Source organism: Triticum aestivum, chromosome 3D, assembly GCF_018294505.1.
Source record: "Triticum aestivum cultivar Chinese Spring chromosome 3D, IWGSC CS RefSeq v2.1, whole genome shotgun sequence".
Classification (NCBI taxonomy): Eukaryota; Viridiplantae; Streptophyta; class Magnoliopsida; order Poales; family Poaceae; genus Triticum; species Triticum aestivum.
The window spans coordinates 548775887-548797544 of NC_057802.1; the positions used below are offsets into that span (position 1 = coordinate 548775887).

The 21658-nt window shown below is 43.8% G+C and overlaps 1 protein-coding gene across 1 annotated transcript; it reads right to left on the bottom strand.

Annotated features, from left to right (window-relative positions):
- Positions 1–14220: 14220 nt before the first annotated feature.
- LOC123075315 (protein LAX PANICLE 2) lies at positions 14221–20891 on the bottom strand. The gene is made up of 4 exons (XM_044497952.1): positions 19830–20891; positions 19419–19469; positions 18946–19018; positions 14221–14490 (listed from the first exon to the last, which is right to left on the bottom strand). The coding sequence occupies exons 1-4, from the start codon at positions 20483–20485 to the stop codon at positions 14287–14289; spliced, it is 984 nt and encodes a 327-aa protein (XP_044353887.1). The 5' UTR covers positions 20486–20891; the 3' UTR covers positions 14221–14286.
- Between the last annotated feature and the right edge of the window lie 767 nt (positions 20892–21658).

Genomic DNA, 21658 nt, shown 5'->3' on the forward strand with positions numbered 1-21658 from the left:
TCCCCTTCTCTTCCGGTAGCGCCGGAACGCTGCCGTGGCCATCATCATCACCGCAATCTTCACCAACAACTTCACCGCCATCATCACCAACTCTTCCCCCATCTATGCAGCGGTGTAACCTCTCTCTTACCCGCTGTAATCTCTACTAAAACATGGTGCTCAACGCTATATATTATTTCCCAATGATGTATGGCTATCCTATGATGTTTGAGTAGATCCGTTTTGTCCTATGGGTTATTTGATGATCAAGATTGGTTTGAGTTGCATGTTTTATTATTGATGCTGTCCTATGGTGCTCTCCATGTCGCGCAAGCGTGAGGATTCCCGTTGTAGGGTTTGCAATATGTTCATGATTTGCTTATGGTGGGTGGCGTGAGTGACAGAAGCACAGACCCGAGTAAGTAGGTTGTTTGCGTATGGGATAAAGAGGACTTGATACTTTAATGCTATGGTTGGGTTTTACCTTAATGATCTTTAGTAGTTGCGGATGCTTGCTAGAGTTCCAATCATAAGTGCATATGATCCAAGTAGAGAAAGTATGTTAGCTTATGCCTCTCCCTCAAATAAAATTGCAATAATGATTACCGGTCTAGTTATCGATTGCCTAGGGACAAATAACTTTCTCGTGACAAAAAGCTCTCTACTAAAACTAATTTAGTTGTGTCTTTATCTAAACAGCCCCTACTTTTTATTTACTCGCTCTTTATTATCTTTCAAACCTATCCGAAAACACCTACAAAGTACTTCTAGTTTCATACTTGTTTCTGGTAAAGCGAACGTCAAGTGTGCGTAGAGTTGTATCGGTGGTCGATAGAACTTGAGGGAATATTTGTTCTACCTTTAGCTCCTCGTTGGGTTCGACACTCTTACTTATCGAAAGAGGCTACAATTGATCCCCTATACTTGTGGGTTATCAAGACCTTTTTCTGGCGCCGTTGCCGCGGAGCAATAGCGTGGGGTGAATATTCTCGTGTGTGCTTGTTTGCTTTATCACTAAGTAATTTTTATTTGCTGTTCTTAGTTGTTCTTTATCTTTAGTTATGGATATGGAACACGAAATACCAAAGGAATTAGGTGTACTTTCTGCTCATGGAGATGGGGAACCTGATGCTGGTTATGTGAAAGATATTATGTACTACTTTAATAATCCTGAGAAAACCCCATTCAATTATGTAATGGGAGTAACATTGGATCAACGTGAATACTTTAGGGATTACCGCTTGACACAAAAAGGGAAACTATTATGGGATCAAATTCATATATTGAAGTGGTATGCTCGGCAAGTATGCTTGAGTTATGATTATACTTGTTGCTCTAGGATGAAGGCTCCACACCTTCCCTTTTCATGCAAATTTAATGATAATAAAACCTTAGCTTCTTATGCTAATGGTATATATGATTACTATGATGTGGAACAAATAGAAGAATTTGTTGCTTTTATGGGTGCTTATGAAATTGAATCTATGTTTAAAGAGTTTGAAGATTTTGATGCTGCTGCTTATAGACCTGAAAATTTAGCTATCCTCAAATATTGCTATGAGAATTATGAATACAATTCCGATATTAATGCACTTATTGAGAAAGTCTCCGCTATCCAAGAAGAGACTAATATTTTGCAGGAATCTATGGAAGAAGAAGTTGATGGAACTGTGAGCTCATTGGATGAAAAAGATGAGGAGGAGAGCAAAGAACAAAAGGAGGAAGAGCGGATTGATCACCCGTGCCCACCTTCTAATGAGAGTAACTCTTCAACTCATACATTGTTTAATTCCCCTCCGTGCTTACCGAAGGATGATTGCTATGATGACTATTATGATCCCTTTGATTCTTTTGAAATATCCCTTTTTGATGATGCTTGCTATGCTTGTGGCCAAGATGCCAATATGAATTATGCTTATGGAGATGAACTTTCTATAGTTCCTTATGTTAAACATGAAATTGTTGCTATTGCACCCACGCATGTTAGTCCTATTATCTTTTTGAGTTTTCCCGATTATACTATATCGGAGAAGTTTGCTTTTATTAAGGATTATATTGATGGGTTGCCTTTTACCGTTGCACATGATGATTTTGATGAATATAATATGCATGTGCTTGCTGCTCCTACTTGCAATTATTATGAGAGAGGAACTATATCTTCACCTCTCTATGTTTCCAACACGATAAAATTGCAAGAAACTGTTTATACTATGCATTGGCCTTTACTTTGTGTGCATGAATTGTTCTTTTATGACATGCCGATGCGTAGGAAGAGAGTTAGACTTCGTCATTGCTTGATATATGTTGCTTTGTGCTCATTACTAAATTACAAATCATTGTTAATTAAAATTGGCTTTGATATACCTTGGGATCCGGGTGGATTCACTACTTGAGCACTATATGCCTAGCTTAATGGCTTTAAAGAAAGCGCTGCCAGGGAGACAACCCGGAAGTTTTAGAGAGTCATTTATTTCTGTTGAGTGCTTTCATTTAGCTTAAAAACAACAAAATAAAGAGCGGAACCCAAAACTTTTTCAAAAAAGCGAAAGTGAGAAAGACAAGCATTGTTGAAGTGGGAGAGCTCCTTGAACTTTGTTCATGCTCACGGAAAATTTGTGAATCTTGATTACAGAAACTTTTCAACAAAAATAATTATCCCCTTGTACAATTCCATTGTATTATAAAAATAATGTGCTAAGGTTTGCCTTTAGGATGTTTACAATGCTTGTTGGTTTGTGCGGTGCAGGACAGAAACTTTGGCTGTAGTGCGCGATTTTACATTTCTTACTGGAAAGTCAAATGGTTATGATTCTTTTTGCACTGTCTTTCTATACAAATTTTTTATTTTTCCTAATTTTGGCAGAATTTTTCAAGTATCATAAGTATGGTGAAAGTTCAGATTATTACAGACTATTCTGTTTTAGACATATTCTGTTTTTGATGCATAGTTTGCTTGTTTTGATGAAACTATCAATTTATATCAGTGGATTAAGCCATGGAAAAGTTATATTATAGTAGAAACAATGCAAAAAAAAATGAATTGGTTTGCAACAGTACTTAGAGTAGTGATTTGCTTTATTATACTAACGGGTCTTACCGAGTTTTCTGTTGAAGTTTTGTGTGGATGAAGTGTTCGATGATCGAGAAGGTTTCGATGTGAGAAGAAGGAAGAGAGGCAAGAGATCAAGCTTGGGGATGCCCGAGGCACTCCAAGTAAATATTCAAGGAGACTCAAGCGTCTAAGCTTGGGGATGCCCCGGAAGGCATCCCCTCTTTCTTCAACAAGTATCGGTATGTTTTCGGATTCGTTTCGTTCATGCGATATGTGCAATCTTGGAGCATCTTTTGCTTTAGTTTTCATTTCTCTTTTATGCACCATGCTGGTATGAGGTGGTCCTTGGTTGATTTATAGAATGCTCTTTGCACTTCACTTATATCTTTTGAGTATGGCTTTATAGAATGCTTCATGTGCTTCACTTATATCATTTGAAGTTTGGATTGCCTGTTTCTCTTCACTTAGACAACCGCCATTTGTAGAATGCTCTTTTGCTTCACTTATATTTGTTAGAGCGTGGGCATATCTTTTGTAGAAAGAATTAAACTCTCTTGCTTCACTTATATCTATTTAGAGGGTTGACAGGAATTGGTCATTCACATGGTTAGTCATAAAATCCTACATAAACTTGTAGATCACTGAATATGATATGTTTGATTCCTTGCAATAGTTTTGCGATATAAAGATGGTGATATTAGAGTCATGCTAGTGGGTGGTTGTGGATTGTAGAAATACTTGTGTTGAGGTTTGTGATTCCCGTAGCATGCACGTATGGTGAACCGTTATGTAACGAAGTTGGAGCATGATTTATTTATTGATTGTCTTCCTTATGAGTGGCGGTCGGGGACGAGCGATGGTCTTTTCCTACCAATCTATCCCCCTAGGAGCATGCGTGTAGTACTTTGTTTCGATGACTAATAGATTTTTGCAATAAGTATGTGAGTTCTTTATGACTAATGTTGAGTCCATGGATTATACGCACTCTCACCCTTCCATCATTGCTAGCCTCTTCGGTACCGTGCATTGCCCTTTCTCACCTCAAGAGTTGGTGAAAACTTCGCCGGTGCATCCAAACCCCGTGATACGATATGCTCTATCACACATAAACCTCCTTATATCTTCCTCAAAACAGCCACCATACCTACCTATTATGGCATTTCCATAGCCATTCCGAGATATATTGCCATGCAACTTCCATCATCATCATATACATGACTTGAGCATTTATTATCATATTGCTTTGCATGATCGTAAGATAGCTAGCATGATGTTTTCATGGCTTGTCCGTTTTTTGATGTCATTGCTATGCTAGATCGTTGCACATCCCGGTACATCGCCGGAGGCATTCATATAGAGTCATATCTTTGTTCTAGATATCGAGTTGTAATATTGAGTTGTAAGTAAATAAAAGTGTGATGATCATCATTATTAGAGCATTGCCCCAGTGAGGAAAGGATGATGGAGACTATGATTCCCCCACAAGTCGGGATGAGACTCCCGACAAAAAAAAATAAAAAAAATAAAAAAAGAGAGAAAGGCCAAAAAAAGAGGAGGCCCAAAAAAATGAGAGAAAAAGAGAGAAGGGGCAATGTTTCTATCCTTTTACCACACTTGTGCTTCAAAATAGCACCATGTTCTTCATATAGAGAGTCTCTTGAGTTATCACTTTCATATACTAGTGGGAATTTTCATTATAGAACTTGGCTTGTATATTCCAACGATGGGCTTCCTCAAATGCCCTAGGTCTTCATGAGCAAGCAAGTTGGATGCACACCCACTTAGTTTCAGTTTGAGCTTTCATACACTTATAGCTCTAGTGCATCCGTTGCATGGCAATCCCTACTCCTCACATTGACATCAATTGATGGGCATCTCCATAGCCCGTTGATTAGCCGCGTCGATGTGAGACTTTCTTCTTTTTTGTCTTCTCCACATAACCCCCATCATCATATTCTATTCCACCTATAGTGCTATGTCCATGGCTCACGCTCATGTATTGCGTGAAAGTTGAAAAGGTTTGAGAAACGTCAAAAGTATGAAACAATTGCTTGGCTTGTCATCGGGGTTGTGCATGATGTGAATATTTTGTGTGGTGAAGATGGAGCATAGCCAGACTATATGATTTTGTAGGGATAACCTTCTTTGGCCTTGTTATTTTGAAAAGACATGATTGCTTTATTAGTAGGCTTGAAGTATTATTGTTTTTATGTCAAATGATAGAATATTGCTTTGAATCACTCGTATCTTAATATTCATGCCATGATTAGATATATGATCAAGATTATGCTAGGTAGCATTCCACATCAAAAATTATCTTTTTTATCATTTACCTACTCGAGGACGAGCAGGAATTAAGCTTGGGGATGCTGATACGTCTCCGTCGTATCTATAATTTTTGATTGTTCCATGCCAATATTATTCAACTTTCATATACTTTTGGCAACTTTTTATATTATTTTTGGGACTAACATATTGATCCAGTGCCAGTTCCTGTTTGTTGCATGTTTTATGTTTCGCAGAATATCCATATCAAACGGAATCCAAACGGGAAAAACGGAGGGAGCTTATTTTTGGAATATTTGGAAAATTTCGGAAGAAAAATCCAGGCGAGACGGTGCCCGAGGTGGCCACGAGGCAGGGGGCGCCCCTGCCCCCCTGGGCGCGCCCCTGACCCTCGTGGGCCACCCGTAAGGCGGTTGATGCCCTTCTTCGCCCGCAAGAAAGCTAATTTTTGGTTAAAAAAATCACGGCGAAGGTTTCAGTCCAATCGGAGTTACGGATCTCCATATATATACGAAACGGTGAAAGGGCAGCGGGGGGAACGCAGAAACAGAGAGAGAAAGATCCAATCTCGGAGGGGCTCTCGCCCCTCCCACGCCATGGAGGCCAAGGACCAGAGGGGAAACCCTTCTCCCATCTAGGGAGGAGGTCAAGGAAGAAGAAGACGAAGGGGCCCCCTCTCCCCTTCTCTTCCGGTAGCGCCGGAACGCTGCCGTGGCCATCATCATCACCGCAATCTTCACCAACAACTTCACCGCCATCATCACCAACTCTTCCCCCCTCTATGCAGCGGTGTAACCTCTCTCTTACCCGCTGTAATCTCTACTTAAACATGGTGCTCAACGCTATATATTATTTCCCAATGATGTATGGCTATCCTATGATGTTTGAGTAGATCCGTTTTGTCCTATGGGTTATTTGATGATCAAGATTGGTTTGAGTTGCATGTTTTATTATTGATGCTGTCCTATGGTGCTCTCCATGTCGCGCAAGCGTGAGGATTCCCGCTGTAGGGTTTGCAATATGTTCATGATTTGCTTATGGTGGGTGGCGTGAGTGACAGAAGCACGGACCCGAGTAAGTAGGTTGTTTGCGTATGGGATAAAGAGGACTTGATACTTTAATGCTATGGTTGGGTGTTACCTTAATGATCTTTAGTAGTTGCGGATGCTTGCTAGAGTTCCAATCATAAGTGCATATGATCCAAGTAGAGAAAGTATGTTAGCTTATGCCTCTCCCTCAAATAAAATTGCAATAATGATTACCGGTCTAGTTATCGATTGCCTACGGACAAATAACTTTCTCGTGACAAAAAGCTCTCTACTAAAACTAATTTAGTTGTGTCTTTATCTAAACAGCCCCTACTTTTTATTTACTCGCTCTTTATTATCTTTCAAACCTATCCGAAAACACCTACAAAGTACTTCTAGTTTCATACTTGTTTCCGGTAAAGCGAACGTCAAGTGTGTGTAGAGTTGTATCGGTGGTCGATAGAACTTGAGGGAATATTTGTTCTACCTTTAGCTACTCGTTGGGTTCGACACTCTTACTTATCGAAAGAGGCTACAATTGATCCCCTATACTTGTGGGTTATCAGAGGCACCAAAAACCCGCACGCGGCATAAGTGGTTCAGCGTGCGGGGCGAAACGACATCGGGCGCCGCTTATTTCGTGCACGCTCCCGCGCGCTGCACACTTTAGCGCCCGCGCCGCGACTTTCACCTACCGCCAATCCAGGCGCTGGCGCCGCCGCCCGCACCATCCCATTTGCTCCGGCGACTCGACGACGCTTCCCCCGCCTATCCCCGCGCCACCGCTGCTTCCTCTGTCTCCCTCTAGTCGTCGCCGCCCCTCGCACACGCCATTCCTCCGACGAACAGCGCCTGGACGCCCACTGCCGCTCAGCGCACACAAGGTGTTCGACAAAACGGTTGCAAGGTATGTATTGCTTCAACTTCATATTTTTTACATGAATTTGGTGCATGTTGTTTGTAGTTTTTATAGACTAGTTTAAATTCAATATTGTAGATGAGTTCGTCGTATGATTCTTCCGAAGAAGAATTTGATATTGAAGAGGAGGAGGACCTTGCAATGATCCTAACTATGCACATAAAAAAAGCCAAAGCACAGTGATTCGGTTATGAGGCCGGCAGAAAATTTGGAGGGATAAGATTGATGCCGACAACAGATTGATGAGGCACTATTTTGTTGATAATCCTGTGTACCCCGAGTCGTACTTCCGACGTCGGTTTAGGATGAGCACCGAGTTGTTCAAACGCATTGCAGAGAAACTGGCGAGCCATGATTGGTTTTTTCAGCAAAGGAGGAATGTCGCCGGAAAACTCGGGCATAACACCTTTCAAAAGGTGGCAGCCGCTTTACATATGTTGGCATACGGTATTCCATCTAATCTAGTTGATGACCACTTGGCCATGGGTGAGAGTCAAGCCATCATGTGTGTCAAGCGCTTCGCAGTTGGAATTGTGCAAGTGTTTGGCCTGGAGTATTTGGGATCTCCCACTGCTGAAGACGCCGCAAGACTTTTGGAGATGAACAAAGCTCGCGGGTTCCCAGGTATGCTCGGCTCAATAGATTGCATGCACTGGAGTTGTAAGAACTGTCCTAAGGCATGGCATGGGCAATTCCATGGCCAGAAAAATGGTTCCACTATAATCCTTGAAGCGGTGGCCGATTAAGAGACTTGAATTTTGCATGCTTTTCCTGGTATGCCTGGATCTTTGAATGACATCAACGTTGTTAATCGGTCACAACTCATGATAAGATTGCAAATGGTGAACTGCCATCGGTGCAGTTTGTAGCAATTGGCCATACATACAACTATGGCTACTATCTTGCGGATGGCATCTACCCAAAGTGACAAACATTTGTGAAGCCGTTGAAAAAATCGGAAGGTAAGAAAAATCTAGATTTTCACAATGCTTAGGCGGCGGCTAGGAAAGATGTGGAGAGAGCTTTTGGGATTTCGCAAGCCTAATTTGCTATTGTGAGAGGACCGGCTAGATTTTGGGATCAAAAGATCCTTAGTACATCATGCACGCTTGTGTGATCATGCATAACATGATCATCGAGAATGAGCGTGGCCAAGATTTAGACTACTCTCAGTACAAGCTCTTGGGACATCCCGTGCGAGTGCGGCGAAGTGCTGCGAGGGTGGCCCGATTTGTTGCCACCTATCATGCCATTCGACGTGCCGAAACGCACGATGATCTTCAGAAGGACCTAATCGAGGAGTGGTGGGCATGAAATGGCCGACAAAACGCATGATTTGTATGTTTGATGTTGTAGTGTCGAACTATTTGTTGTATTGGAAGATAAACTATTTGTCCGAGTTGTAATAAAATTGAACTATTTATTGTTGATTTTTTTATGTGTTTGATCTTTTGGTTTTGTTTGGAGTGTCATATGTTGTTTGTGGTGGGGCGCGCGCCTTTTTTTTGCAGCGCCTGCTGGAGTGGCTAGCGCGCTATATTTTGCCGCGGCCGCTGGAGCCAGCGCTCAGCTGCGTGCAAAAACCGACTATTTTGGCGCTGTAAAGCTTTTTTTGCGCGTCTGTTGGAGATGCTCTTAGTCCGATGTTGGGTGCTACACACGTTTTCACAATTCAAACACATTCGAGGATTGACATTTTCTTCCAAGAACCTAAAAGTTCTCGATGCCCATCTATGCCTCTAGTTCGATTGACATTTTTCTTCAAGTCTCAATCAGAATAGTTCAATTTTCAGTGTACCTTTGCGCCTACTTCTCTATTTCTAGATCAAATTGCATCTTGCTGCACAATGGACGAGGCCATGGCGGCAGTGTTGGCTGGGATTGGATCAGGATCAAGGGCACTGCCGAGCGGCGGGAACTCGGACAACTGTGGAATGGGAGTCTTCGGCGGTAGTGGAGATGACGACGGTCTCCGTTTCTGCCATCTCGCCACCTTGCGGCGGATCCGGCTCGAGTCGTACCCCTTCCCGCCGTCGACGACGAACTCCTCGAGAACCATGGCGTTCTCCGCCAGGAATTTGACGAGCCGAACCTGGAAGCAGGTCAGCTCCTCCGCGTCGAACTTCACCACCACCCTCCTCAGTGAATCCCGTAGACAGCTCAACGTGCAGCCGCAGCAAAGCCCGTGAAGGCCCAAATCATAACAACAACCTTCGTCGTCGTCATCGTCGTCGTGGCTGGCGTTGATGGATCTGCACAGGGAGAAGTCCGACATGGCGGCAGTCAGATCCGGCTCCGCCATTTCCTCAAGGTACTCCAGCCATCTGAACTTGAACCGGAGCTCGCGCACCACGGTGCAGCAACGCAGCAGGCTCACAACGGCCCTCACCGCGGCGACGCCGTGGTTCTGGATACACCACCCGCAGAGCTCTTCAATCTCGAGCCGCTCGAGTTTGTGGAAAGTTACCGACATAGCGTCGGCGACGACGGCGAGGTCGGCCATGGCCCATGGAGTAGACCGTGAGCTTGAGGACCCTCACGCGGTAAATGGAATAGAACATGGAGCGACTCCGTGGCCACGCCGCCGGGGAGTGCAACGCCAGGTGAACCTCCTCGAGGTGCGTCATGGGCGAGTCGAAGGAGAAGGAGCTGCCTCGGAAGGTGACGACGGTGTAGCAGAAGCGGCGGAGGCGCGGCGCGTCGAGCTCGACGCGGCACGCGTCGAAGTTGAGGTACCCGAAGTCGCAGTTGGCCATGAGGATAACGGTGGCCGCCGGGCATCGGATTCGGATCTGGTACTCGAGCTGCGAGTTCACGAATCTCACGTCCTCAAGGCGGACGTCAGCGAGCTTGGGCGCGGCGGAGATCATGTCCTGGAGCGTCGCGTAGTCCGTGCGGCACCGCCGGAGCCGCATCGCCTCCAGGCACGGGAACGCGAGATCCGGACAGGGCTGGAGAGAGTAGCCGGTGAGCTCGAGGACTCGGAGAGCGGCGAACGGCAGCGAGTCCGTGCAGCAGGCGAGCGTGCAGCTCCCGTAATCTAACCACTCGAGCCGGAACTCCTCTGCATCGGCGAAGTACTCCTCGGGCTCCGGCACGACCCCGGCGGTGATATCCTCCTCCTCGACGTCTTTTTCTTCCGCGCTGCAGGCGGCAAGCAAGGTGTCGTCGTCGCGCGTGGTGTCGGCGCGTGTGACGACGGTAATCTTGTTGGGGCCGCGGCCGCGGGAGCGAAGAAATCCGAGACGCGCGTTTATGATGTCGTCCAGCGCGCGACACCGGAGAGGATCGCCGCCGCCGCCGCCGGTGGTATAGGAACGGTAGTCGACGTTGACGGCGCCGGTGTCGAGCCAGAGCGGGCGGCGCCATCGCCGTGAGAGCGCGGTGGTGCTGGCGGCCTCACGTGCCGGGGCGAAGGACAGGATGCGGATGAGCAGGTCATCGGGGAGTTCGGAGAGCCGGTCCGTTGCGGCGGCAGTCGTCGCCATGCATCCAGGTCGAGTTCTGTCAGGCCTCTGTGCCTTTTCTCAGGGGAGTTAGGGCGCCAGGCCTATATATTATTGCCCGTACCCAGTCCTAATTGGAATCGTCTTCGGGCGACGTCTAGCGGCCGGCCGGCCCAGTAGCGAGATTTTGTACGCTGCCCGTTGTAGGTACATGTAGGTCCGGTTTGCTACACCCCTAAAAAAGGTCTGGTTTACCATGTTTTTTTTCTTTTCCGTTTCCGAATGTTTTATCGTTCGTTTTTATTAGCGCATGTTCCTGTGCGTTGCAACGGGGGATAATTGACATGTCCACTGAAGTATCCATCAGCACGGCCCGACAACATTCGAATTGTGTCCGGCCACAGCAGAGAGGCGCACACTGAGGTCTAGCAGAAATTCATATCAGTGGTACATGCTACACAGACAATAATTTTGGTATGATTTTTTTTCTACAGCGATTCTGATCTTAAAAAGCCTAATTTTTTATTTTTCATACCAAGGCATTATTTGTAAGTTGAAGCAATGTTTGGAATTTGCACCAAGTCGTTGTTAGGAATAAGCCACCAAGCCACATGGTGGCTGTGGTGATTGGTGTACGACTCCAGTTTATTAGTGCATGCAGTAGGGGCCGTTGGAGGCAACCGCGTCATGCGTGTAGGAGCGCGCCGTGCGCGTGGCCGGGCTGAGTGGATCGTGCGTGCATGGATGCATGCAAGTTAGTTGGATTAGTGGGGGTTAGTAGCCGAGTGTGGCGGCTGGCCAGTGCGTGTGTGGATCTTTCTGTACTGGTATTTAAGGTGATCAGATGAATGAGAAAGAGTGGTCGTGAGGGCTGGGCAAAATAATGTAGTCTTTGTGCTCACCAAGGAACAGTGTTCTGGGCAAAGCCGATGGTCTTCTTCCTTGGTTGTGTGTGTGCGTGTGTTCTTGTGTTCTTGAGAGAAACCATGAGAGAAGAGAGTTGTGCGAGGCAGCACAAGGAAGAAGAAGCGGCGCTGCGCGAGGAGGCGGCGCCAACAGTCGTGAGAAAAATCTCAATGAAAGGATTCACGCCTTCATCTTTTTTTGAATCTCCCTTTTTTTTATCCCCACTGATCACACCCTTATTCTCTCCTTTCTTTATTACTCCTATACGCCCATTGAAACTGATCATTTATACTCCCTCCAATCCATATAGGCCCTCCTAACATACGTCGTATAAACGTTATATTGTGTGTTAGCATTTTCCAAAATACACCATTGCAATTAATTAGGTTAATTAAGGTTATGCCCTAAACAAAATGTTAAAATGGTTAACATGAACAAATAATAGTACTGTTGGAAACTATGATCTTTTTTATCAAATTACATATAGAAATTATTTTTAATCCGAATTATGGTTGCAAAGTTATAGCATTATCATGTTTAACCTATTCTCTCTAAATAATAAAAGACCAGGGACCTAAATGGGCCAAAAATAGAGCGAACTGGGCAAAAGTGAAATACTAATCAGCGCCGGGGAGCGCAAGATAGGTGCTGCCGCAGTTGGGTCGAAACCCAACAGAGAAAGGGCACTTAATGTTAGACCGCGGGTTACTTAAAGGAAAAATTAGGGGCTTTTTTTGTAAAACGTAAACGTATGACGGCGGATAGGCAGAAACACTCCGTACTTTATTACTAGGTATAGATAGATATAGATATAGATACCGATTTTTTACTTCTTTGGTTTTATTTGCTTTTTCTTTTTTTCATCATCCTGCTTTGGTTTTCTTTGTTTTCTCATTGTTTTTGTTTTCGGTTTCTTTCTTTCTTTTGTTCTACTTTGATTTATATCTTGCTTTTCATTCGTCTTTTTTTTGTTTATGTTTCTTTGTCAGTTTTTCTATTTTTCTTAAAATGCAAGTGTGCCACCTCATCATGCAACATACATAAAAAGGACTCGCCTCAATAAGCAATTATGCATGTGAAAAAACTAACCTCATGATGCGAACATACACCAGAATTTTTACAACTATAGTATAAGCAAACACAATAAATCATACTATGTATTTTTTTATTTTATTTCTCATATTATTACTTCAAATATTCAAGTTCCATACAATCGAATCTACTGAAATATATGGCAAAAAAATTCTGCAACAAATGTGTGGGGTATCATCTAGTATTTTGATTTAAGAATTCAACGACAATGACTGCGGCTCCGGAGCGCTGGTCCTTAGTGGTACGTGCATGAAGACTTCCTGCTTGTTGTCATCAACAAGATCATGTCGGCTTTGGTATGGAGGCGGTGACAGCGGCAGTGTCCGTTCAACGGTCCATGGACCTCGATGTAGTTTTTATTATATTTTAGATGGTTTATACTTCCGATGAATCTATATAGTAGATCCGATCATTTTTGCCAGGAAAAATAATAATATGTGGGGTATCATCTAGTATTTTGGGTTCAGACCCAAGAGACAGCCTCACACGACAAGAGGTTAGCTCAATTCCGAAGAGTTAGCAACAGACCCACATCACTATGGAAGAAGGAACAATACAAACAAGAAAACAACAACACCATAACCTAGCTTTTTTTAACACAGTACAATCTTAGATGCCCACAACACGCACCTACACTCACCCCTATGAACGCACGTCCGCACACCCTGCCTCTATGAGCACCTTCGAGATACTAAGTCTGCATCACACCGAAGATTTACGAAGTCACCATAGACGTCTCGTAGTCAACCGGAACATATCCTCCTATTAAACGAACATCACCGAAAACTCTGAAATAAATTTCAGAAAAATGCGAGCACCAGGACTTGAATCAGGATGGGTTGATTCCACCCCAAGGAATAAAACCTTACTTTTAAATAGTCAATGCACAAGAGATCCATAAAGTTGCACCGCGCGCGGGTTCAGTTCAGTCTACAAATTTGCAAATTGGAGTGGACTAGTACATAAATTCACAGCGTGGGATCGAGTTTGCCCAAATTCAGTTCAGCAAAGAGATTCTGGCAAAATGCCACACGCCTCGCGCTGTCATTTTTTTTTTGGAAAAAAGGAAAGGAGCAATGCTCGCAGTAATGACAGCAAAGCCAATGGCATCTAAAACTTTGATCATGAATTGGACTGTTCAATGCATGTGTACATTTTGTATGCGTGATTGCTGCTTCGCCTTATCAGATGCCAATCTTAGATCAGTAATTCTCCGTGTATGCTCGCTTAATTGCAGCAACACACATGCACACAGCTGGTGAACATAAACTGGCAAGTTCAAGCATACACTTGAACACATGATGCTTTAGAATGAAAACTGCTTACAACCGTACCAAACATATGACTTCGCTAAATATGCTTCATTCCAAAAGTTTGCAAAAGTAAAGTGGGATTAACAGACAGAGAAGAGGAACGATTCATGGCTAATTGGTTGGTTATTCTGGGACCAATTAAGCGTAAGTTAGCCAGATCATCAGCAGATTAGAGACACGTAGGAAGTACCAGGAGAAATGAATCAAATAACTTGTTTGATTAATTATAATCACAGAGGAGGGCGGGATTTGGTTGATCAGCTAACTAGGAGTTGATTCCTACACTTGTGCTGTAAAAGAGTATCATGACATGGTCAGTGGTAGCTGTGGCAGGCGATGTGCGCCGACGTGGCGGCAGCCCGGCCTCCTCCTCTTCGCTCGGCGCCGGTGAGCCGCGCCAGATGCAATCCCTCACGTATCTCATCTGCAAGAAGGGGGGAAGGAGATGCCCTCGGCATGTCAGCTCCACCTGCATGTGGGAAAGAACAGACATATACACTGGTTAATCCAATGTTGCACACTGGCTAACAATAAGAAATCATGTCTCCTGTGCAAATAAAGAAGGAAAAAATGGTGCCATGAGTTTTTAAGAATTGTTCAATAAAAAAAAGAATGATGCAGCTGGCACGAGGGATGCACATAACTGGTATATTAAGAATACCAGAGAAATGTGCCATGACGGATGTACTGTCATATTTTGAAATCAATGTAATTTTCTTACTATTAACACATGCACAATAACATTTAGGGCGCCTCCTAAGTGACAACTCATATGAAAATGCATGTACTCCCTTCGATCCATATTATTTGTCGCTCAAATTGATGAATCTAGCACTGAAATACATCTAGATACATCCATTTGAGCGACAAATAATATGGATTGGAGGGAGTACAAAGGTTATCTAATGCAATCACATTAAGAAGTCTTCGGATGGATCCTCCACCCTCACTGACATATGCATAGTGTCGGTCATATTCGACTTTATTGTTGCATGTATGTTTTTCTTTGTTTGCAATAGCAGACTGTCTGTGATAAATATGTGCATCTTAATTATGCGGAGGCCGGGTACCAGCTCAATATGCATTGTATCATCATCATCATCTTCTTCTTCTTCTTCTTCTTCTTCTTTTTGAGGGAAATTCTTTATATCTCATTGATGCTACATTATGTATTAATAAAAATGCCTTTTGTCGAGGAAAAAATTAAGTTACAACTAAAGCGTGCATGCGCTTTCAAAGGAGTATTTAACCAAAAACTACCTACATGTATGTGTCTGTGAGAACTACCATGTTTTTTATTCGCCTAAAACCTACTACCACTTTTGTGCTAAAAAATTGCTCGAAACTATCACATTTTGTTAAATCGTGTGTTCTCAGGGACACATAACATAATCGTGTGTGCGTGCATGCACGTTCCCACGTTCATCTACGATCTGCCAGGCCTAACATACGCGTGCATGATGGCATGCATACGCGCGCGCGCGCACGCATACAGAACGACTGCCAGATAAATATGGGTCGACATTGGGATTGGTTGTATGCTAGCTAGCATATCGATCGCTTTCACGTACGTCGTTGGCTTTGCTGTGCAGCCACGTACATAACCTCTCCCCCTCCTCAACACTCCTTCCATGCCAGCTCGCTACACCGCACTCCGCCGACCTTACACTTACAGTACAAACTACTCCATTGCAATAAGCCAAGAAGCTAGTTAGCTCCTCTCCTTAATTGTCATTATAAGAATGTATATATATGCCTTCCCTTCCATGAAAAGCAGAATAAACTAAGTACTTCCTTCGTCCGGAAATACTTATCGGAGAAATAAATGTATCTAGACATACATATTTAGGTTCTGGATACATTTATTTTTTATTCATTTATCCGACAAGTATTTCTAGACGCAGGGAGTACGAACGTAAAAAGTTTTCGAAAAATTGATTGCGCAGGCAAGACCTTATGCGTGTATGCATGCACACTCCAGAAAGTTGTCATTGATCAGATGGACTGGAATCTCCTTGCACTGCCATATTTATTTACTCATAGGCGTACGAAGCTAATATAGGAGAAATAAAATCATGTGCTAGTAGAGAATGAGCTAGTACCTAGAATATGTGCGCGTGCGTACTTATATACGCTGGCCGTCGCTACTGGTCGTACCAGCTGGTACGTAGTACCTGCACCTCGAGCGAGTGGTCCTACCCGCGCACGCGTGCCGCCACCGGCCGGCCGGCGTCAGGTGGCTATGTCACGTACCTCTCGTACCTCCTAGCTACGTACATGCTCTACTACAGTACATAAAGCGACGCATCGACCGGCCCGGGAACGCCGGACGCACACTCATCAATCCACCACGTTTCTCATCCAAATGTACCGATCCATATCGTACGTAACGTACGTGTGGCGTCCACGTACTCGACCGTATACCAGCTGTCGCTCGCTCAGCTGGGTGGTGCATAGAGTAACTTCATATATACGGACGAACGAGTGCTCGCAGTCCAAACAAACTCAGATCGATGACCAGAACAACTGGAGTACATGCATGATGATGCATGTACGCACGCATGCGTGACGACGAGATGATGAACGAACATATATGAAGCAGAAAAAATAATATGTGCCGGTATTCGCGCGTGGTAAGCATGCAGACCACCCTCAACAAAGTTAAAAAAAAAGTACCAGTTATGTGCGTGTCTTTTTTTGTGAAGTGAGTTCTATGCATGGGTTAATAATGTGTACACTTAAACTACACCAAACATACTGTCCCAAAAACATATGAATGTCATCCGTTAGGGGAGATGCGCGTCGGCGGCTCGTTCTTGCGTCAGTAGTGGTCGTTCGGTGGTCCCGGAATCTCGATGTAATTTTTATTATGTTTGAGATGTTTTGTAAATTAGGTGAGCTTTATAACAGATCTGACCGTTTTCGGAAGAAAAAACACATATGCATGTAGCTGTATTTTTTTTTTAGAGGTTTGTTAGGCCAATGATATTGCTGTACTTGATGGAATTAATTAGTTTGACGATGTAATTTGATATGCTATGCGTGTGCGTGTCCATACAGAAAGTAACAATCAGAGTTTCATATCATATCAGCAAGAGACCATATAATTAATTAGTTCAAGTCCTAGCTAGACTTGGCATTGGTGATTGCATTTTCTTGGATTTATTTCAGTCTTTCCGACGATGTTCATTCAGTGAGAGAAGACGTTCCCATCGATCGCGAGGCATCTGTGATGATTTTAACAATCTCAAGATGTTGTGCATGCTCAGTATCTCAGAGGTGCTCATAGCAGCAGGGCGTTCGTGCCGTGCATTTATAGGGATGAGCGTATGTGAGCATCTGCGTTTGTACTATGTTGAAATAGAATCAAGAGACCGTGCAATTAAACGATTGATCGTCTTTGTTTTAGCATTCCAAGGGAGTACTATTTTAGTGCAGTACTAAATAAGAAAAAACAAATCATCCACGGTTGCAATCGTGAACTTTCTATACGCAATCATATTATTAAATATGTGCAATATTATTATTTTTGTATTCACAGAGGATGCTACAAAACGTGCAGAAGTTGAGCAGAGCACGTCGAGATCAGAAAATCAAGTTGACCTCGATTAGTATAGTTCAGATGATTAATTATTGACAATGATATACATACACGAACTGTGCTAAGTTTGATGAAAACGAAGTTGGCAGCTGGTGCACTCTTAACGGATGAGTTGGGATGGCCATGTCGAAAAACAGTATGACATGCATCGACGCCTCAACAGTCAGCCGGCCCTCCCTCATGCATCGTGTCTTAACTACTTCATTATGTATCAACAGAAACACACGGCATACGCAACTCAATATTCTTGCGTGCATCAAGCTATAGGATCGATCATGGAAGTCCTACAAGATGCTGACGTGATACTATATACTTCCTCCTTCCATCTATATAGGGTCTAATGCGTTTTTTAAGACCGCCTTTGACTATTGACAAGATTAATAGTACATGACATGCACAATGTGAAAATTATATTATTGAAAGCTCCTTTCACACACGAATTTAACAGTGTGTTTTGTGTAAGTTGCATGTCATATATTATTGCTCTAATATTTGGTCAAAGTTAGCCTCGGAAAACGATTAGGCCCTATATAGATGGAAGGAGGGAGTAAGTTATTTTGCAGCATGCATGCATGCTGATAGTTATGCAGCGCCACCTGCTCCATTAGTTACTAATTAATTTCCGTGAGAATATATTGGACGGTGCATATTTAGGTGCAAGCGAAAGTTATTATATTCGTATTGACTTTTATGATAATTGTCCACCGTTGATCACAGATGCATCTATAGACAAATAGAGTTTCTGTTGGTAAGTTAACTCTAGTACTTAAGAGTTTTTTGTATAGATGTAAGAAATGTTATTCGAGTGAAATGTATTAAATCCCTAGCTATATATCTTGAACTATTTAAGTTGAAGAGAACTTGATGCATATATGATGTGGCCCCCTGACCTATTGCTTTGTCTATATCCAACAATATATGAGATGCTGACATAGCTTAGCTATGTGGTACGTTTAATTAGGTATAGTGTTTCTTTCATGATTATTCCAAGTGCCAGTAGCGTACCCATACATGCGGCCACACAACAAGAAACCAATGCTCTCTATACCTTGCAGTGTAAATTCAACAATCGCGCGACTATTCACAGTTAATCACTTGATTGGCGCTTCCCAGCTAAATTTGATGTCACTAACGTGATGGAGAAAGACACATAGAGCAATTCAGAACAGATGAAAGGCGCTTGTTTTTTGTGAAAAAAGTGGGTGCTATATACCAATCTGCCGAGGATAAAATTGTTTATATACAGCAATCCTAAAATTGCATATAAATATAGCTATGCCGCCATAAAGTTGGCAATATTTAAAGGTCGATTTCGAGATGTACCTGATGAGATTGTGAGAGTCCTAGCTTCTCCGCCAAGTACTTCAGCACCACTTCCACCTTCATGCTGGTATCCCTGTTGAAAATAATATATACATGCATTTTGAGATATATGTGTGTATGAAAATGCAAGGATGACCTTTCAATTCACATACTGATGTGTCATTTTTTTACTAAACAATTCATATATATACCAAATCATTACAAAAAACAAAAGGTGTATTTGATAGGTACAAATCCTACATGTATAGCTAATTAGCTAGCCAGCGGCTGCATGAACTACCTAGAAACTTTTGAGACCAGCTAGGTAGTAGCTAGCTACGTCCTACATAGGCCGTTGTAGCTGGAAACTAGCTAAACAAGGAGAGCTACATATACATACACATACGTGCACCGATAACACTGTTGTGCATTAATATTATTTGTACTCTATGGAGAAGGGGCACAAAAGAAATAAAAATGCAATCAAATTATACCTGATTCTTAGGTAGCTCTTTGGTATCTGAGGCAAAATGGGCTCTCTACCTCTGCAAAGCATGGCAAGAAGAGTAGTTAAGTACTAGAGCTCCACACTGCAGCTTGAAAATTATAAACTAAATCCAATCTAAGGCAGCTTTGTTGGCATATGTGCACTTGTAAAACTATGTAATTTGTCATAAAAAATTAAAATATGCAGCATGAAAGGGTTTTTTTTCTTTTCGAAAAGGGCATGCAAGGGCGTTTGCATTGTTATCAAATGCATTAGTGATGTGCATATGTACAGACATTGCTATGAGTAATTAATTGAATATGATCAAATTCAAAAGAAAAAATCAGAAGATAATCAAATTGAATATGTGTGTACATATATGTAGAGTTGTTGTGTATGTAGAGATTAATATGCTTACTGGTTGGGAGCTGCCTGAAGAGTTAGCCACAAGCCGGCGGCCTCCGTTCTTGTCGGCGGGCTGACGACTCTCAAGAGATCGGCGGAGCAGCTCCTCAGCGGCCGCGCGAACTGCAAGAACGGCGGCGCCGGCGTCATGGACCCGCTCGCCGCCGTCGTAGGCCGATACCGGCCGTGGCCGTACTGGTGGTGATAGCTCCTGATGGGCAGCGGGAACAGCGGCGGCCGGCTCATCACCCTCGCGCTTTCTCTGCCGTCGCCGCCGGCGAGCAGGTCCAGCTCCATCGGAGCAGCCCTGGCGCCGTCGTTTTCGCCGCCAGCGGAGGAGGAGGATGTGGTGGTCGACGAGCACGACGCCACGGCACCGAGACCAAGCCGGAGCCAGTCCTTGTTGCCGCCGTCCTCGTAGTCCCCTCCGCCGCCCCGGGAGCTCGTGCCGGCCGCCGCCTCCTCCTCGGCGTTCTCGTCGTCGGCCATGGCTAGCCGACGAGGGAACCTGGACGGCTGCTGCTGCTTGAGGTCGTCGACGGCCGCCGAGGCAGCCTCCTCCAGCTGGGCGGCGATGTAGTATCCGGAGTAGTACGATGGCGGCGGCTTGCTGTTCTTGCCGCTGGGGTCATGGTGCGACGGCAGCTGGCTCCTAGTGGTTGGGACCATGGCGGCGCCGTCGATGTGCTGCTGCTGCTGCTGCTGACCTCGTCCGCGGGGAGGCACGTCTCATGTCTCGATCGGTTCTCCGGCGGTGGCTGATCAGACGGCAAGGGGCATCCATGGCCGCCTCATCTCCATCCTCTTCTTCTCTCCTATGGACGGGGGAGCAAAGGAGATGAGGAGGGAGAGGAGAGGAGAGGAGAGGTGATGTTTCTTCCCCCTTGGTCTGAAACTTAATACCAGTCTTTGCTGGAGAGAGAAGCTTAAATAATAAATAAATAAAAGTTGCTCATGAGAGAGAGGGGACAGCCACAGGAGAGAGAGAAAATGAAGAATTTTAAGGATAGAAAAACTGGATGTGGAGAGGGCTGTCGTGTCAGTAGAGTTAATTAATTTACAATTATATGCGTGATTTGTGATGGAAGTGAGTTCATAAACAGTACTAACATAAGCTAGGGTGCATGCCGTGTTGCTGTAGAATCTAAGGGCAAGGCCCAGACATGGCACTGGACACGAAAACTACCTACGCCAACAACAAAAACTCAGGTAGGACATAGGGTACAGAAAGAAAGAGAAGGCTAGAGAGAGACAAGGGTAGAGAGAGAGAGAGAAAAAGAGAGAGGATGGATGGATGGAGGTAAGTGTGAAGTACGTTCTACGTTGAAGTGACCGGAGCATGGCAACGCACTCACCTTATCACTAATCTTAAAACATGACTAATAATAGTCCATACAACACACATGTTTCGATCAAGGTTACTATATTTGGTCTAAGTAGTGTTAGCTTTTTGACCACCCTAAAGTTACTTGGCCATTTTGCGCCACTCCTCTTTTTCCTCTGTTTTCTTCGTGTGCACGTTCATGCTACTCTCGGGTCGCTAAAATGTAACTGTTGTGTGTTTGAGAAAAAAAAAACTCCATGCAGTTGTGGCGTTCAAGAAAAAAAGTATGTTCATATTTTGTAAACTGTAATAGAAAAAAAAAACTCGCAATTCCCAATTCATATACTCCCTCTGTTCCATAATGTAGTGCATATAGATTTTCTAAAAAGTCAAACATTACAAACTTTGACTAAGTTTAAAGAGAAAAGTATTTATATCTACAATACCAAATATATACAAGATGAAATTGCGTCTCTTGATGTATCTACGGATATGTACTTCGCATTCTAGATGTATAT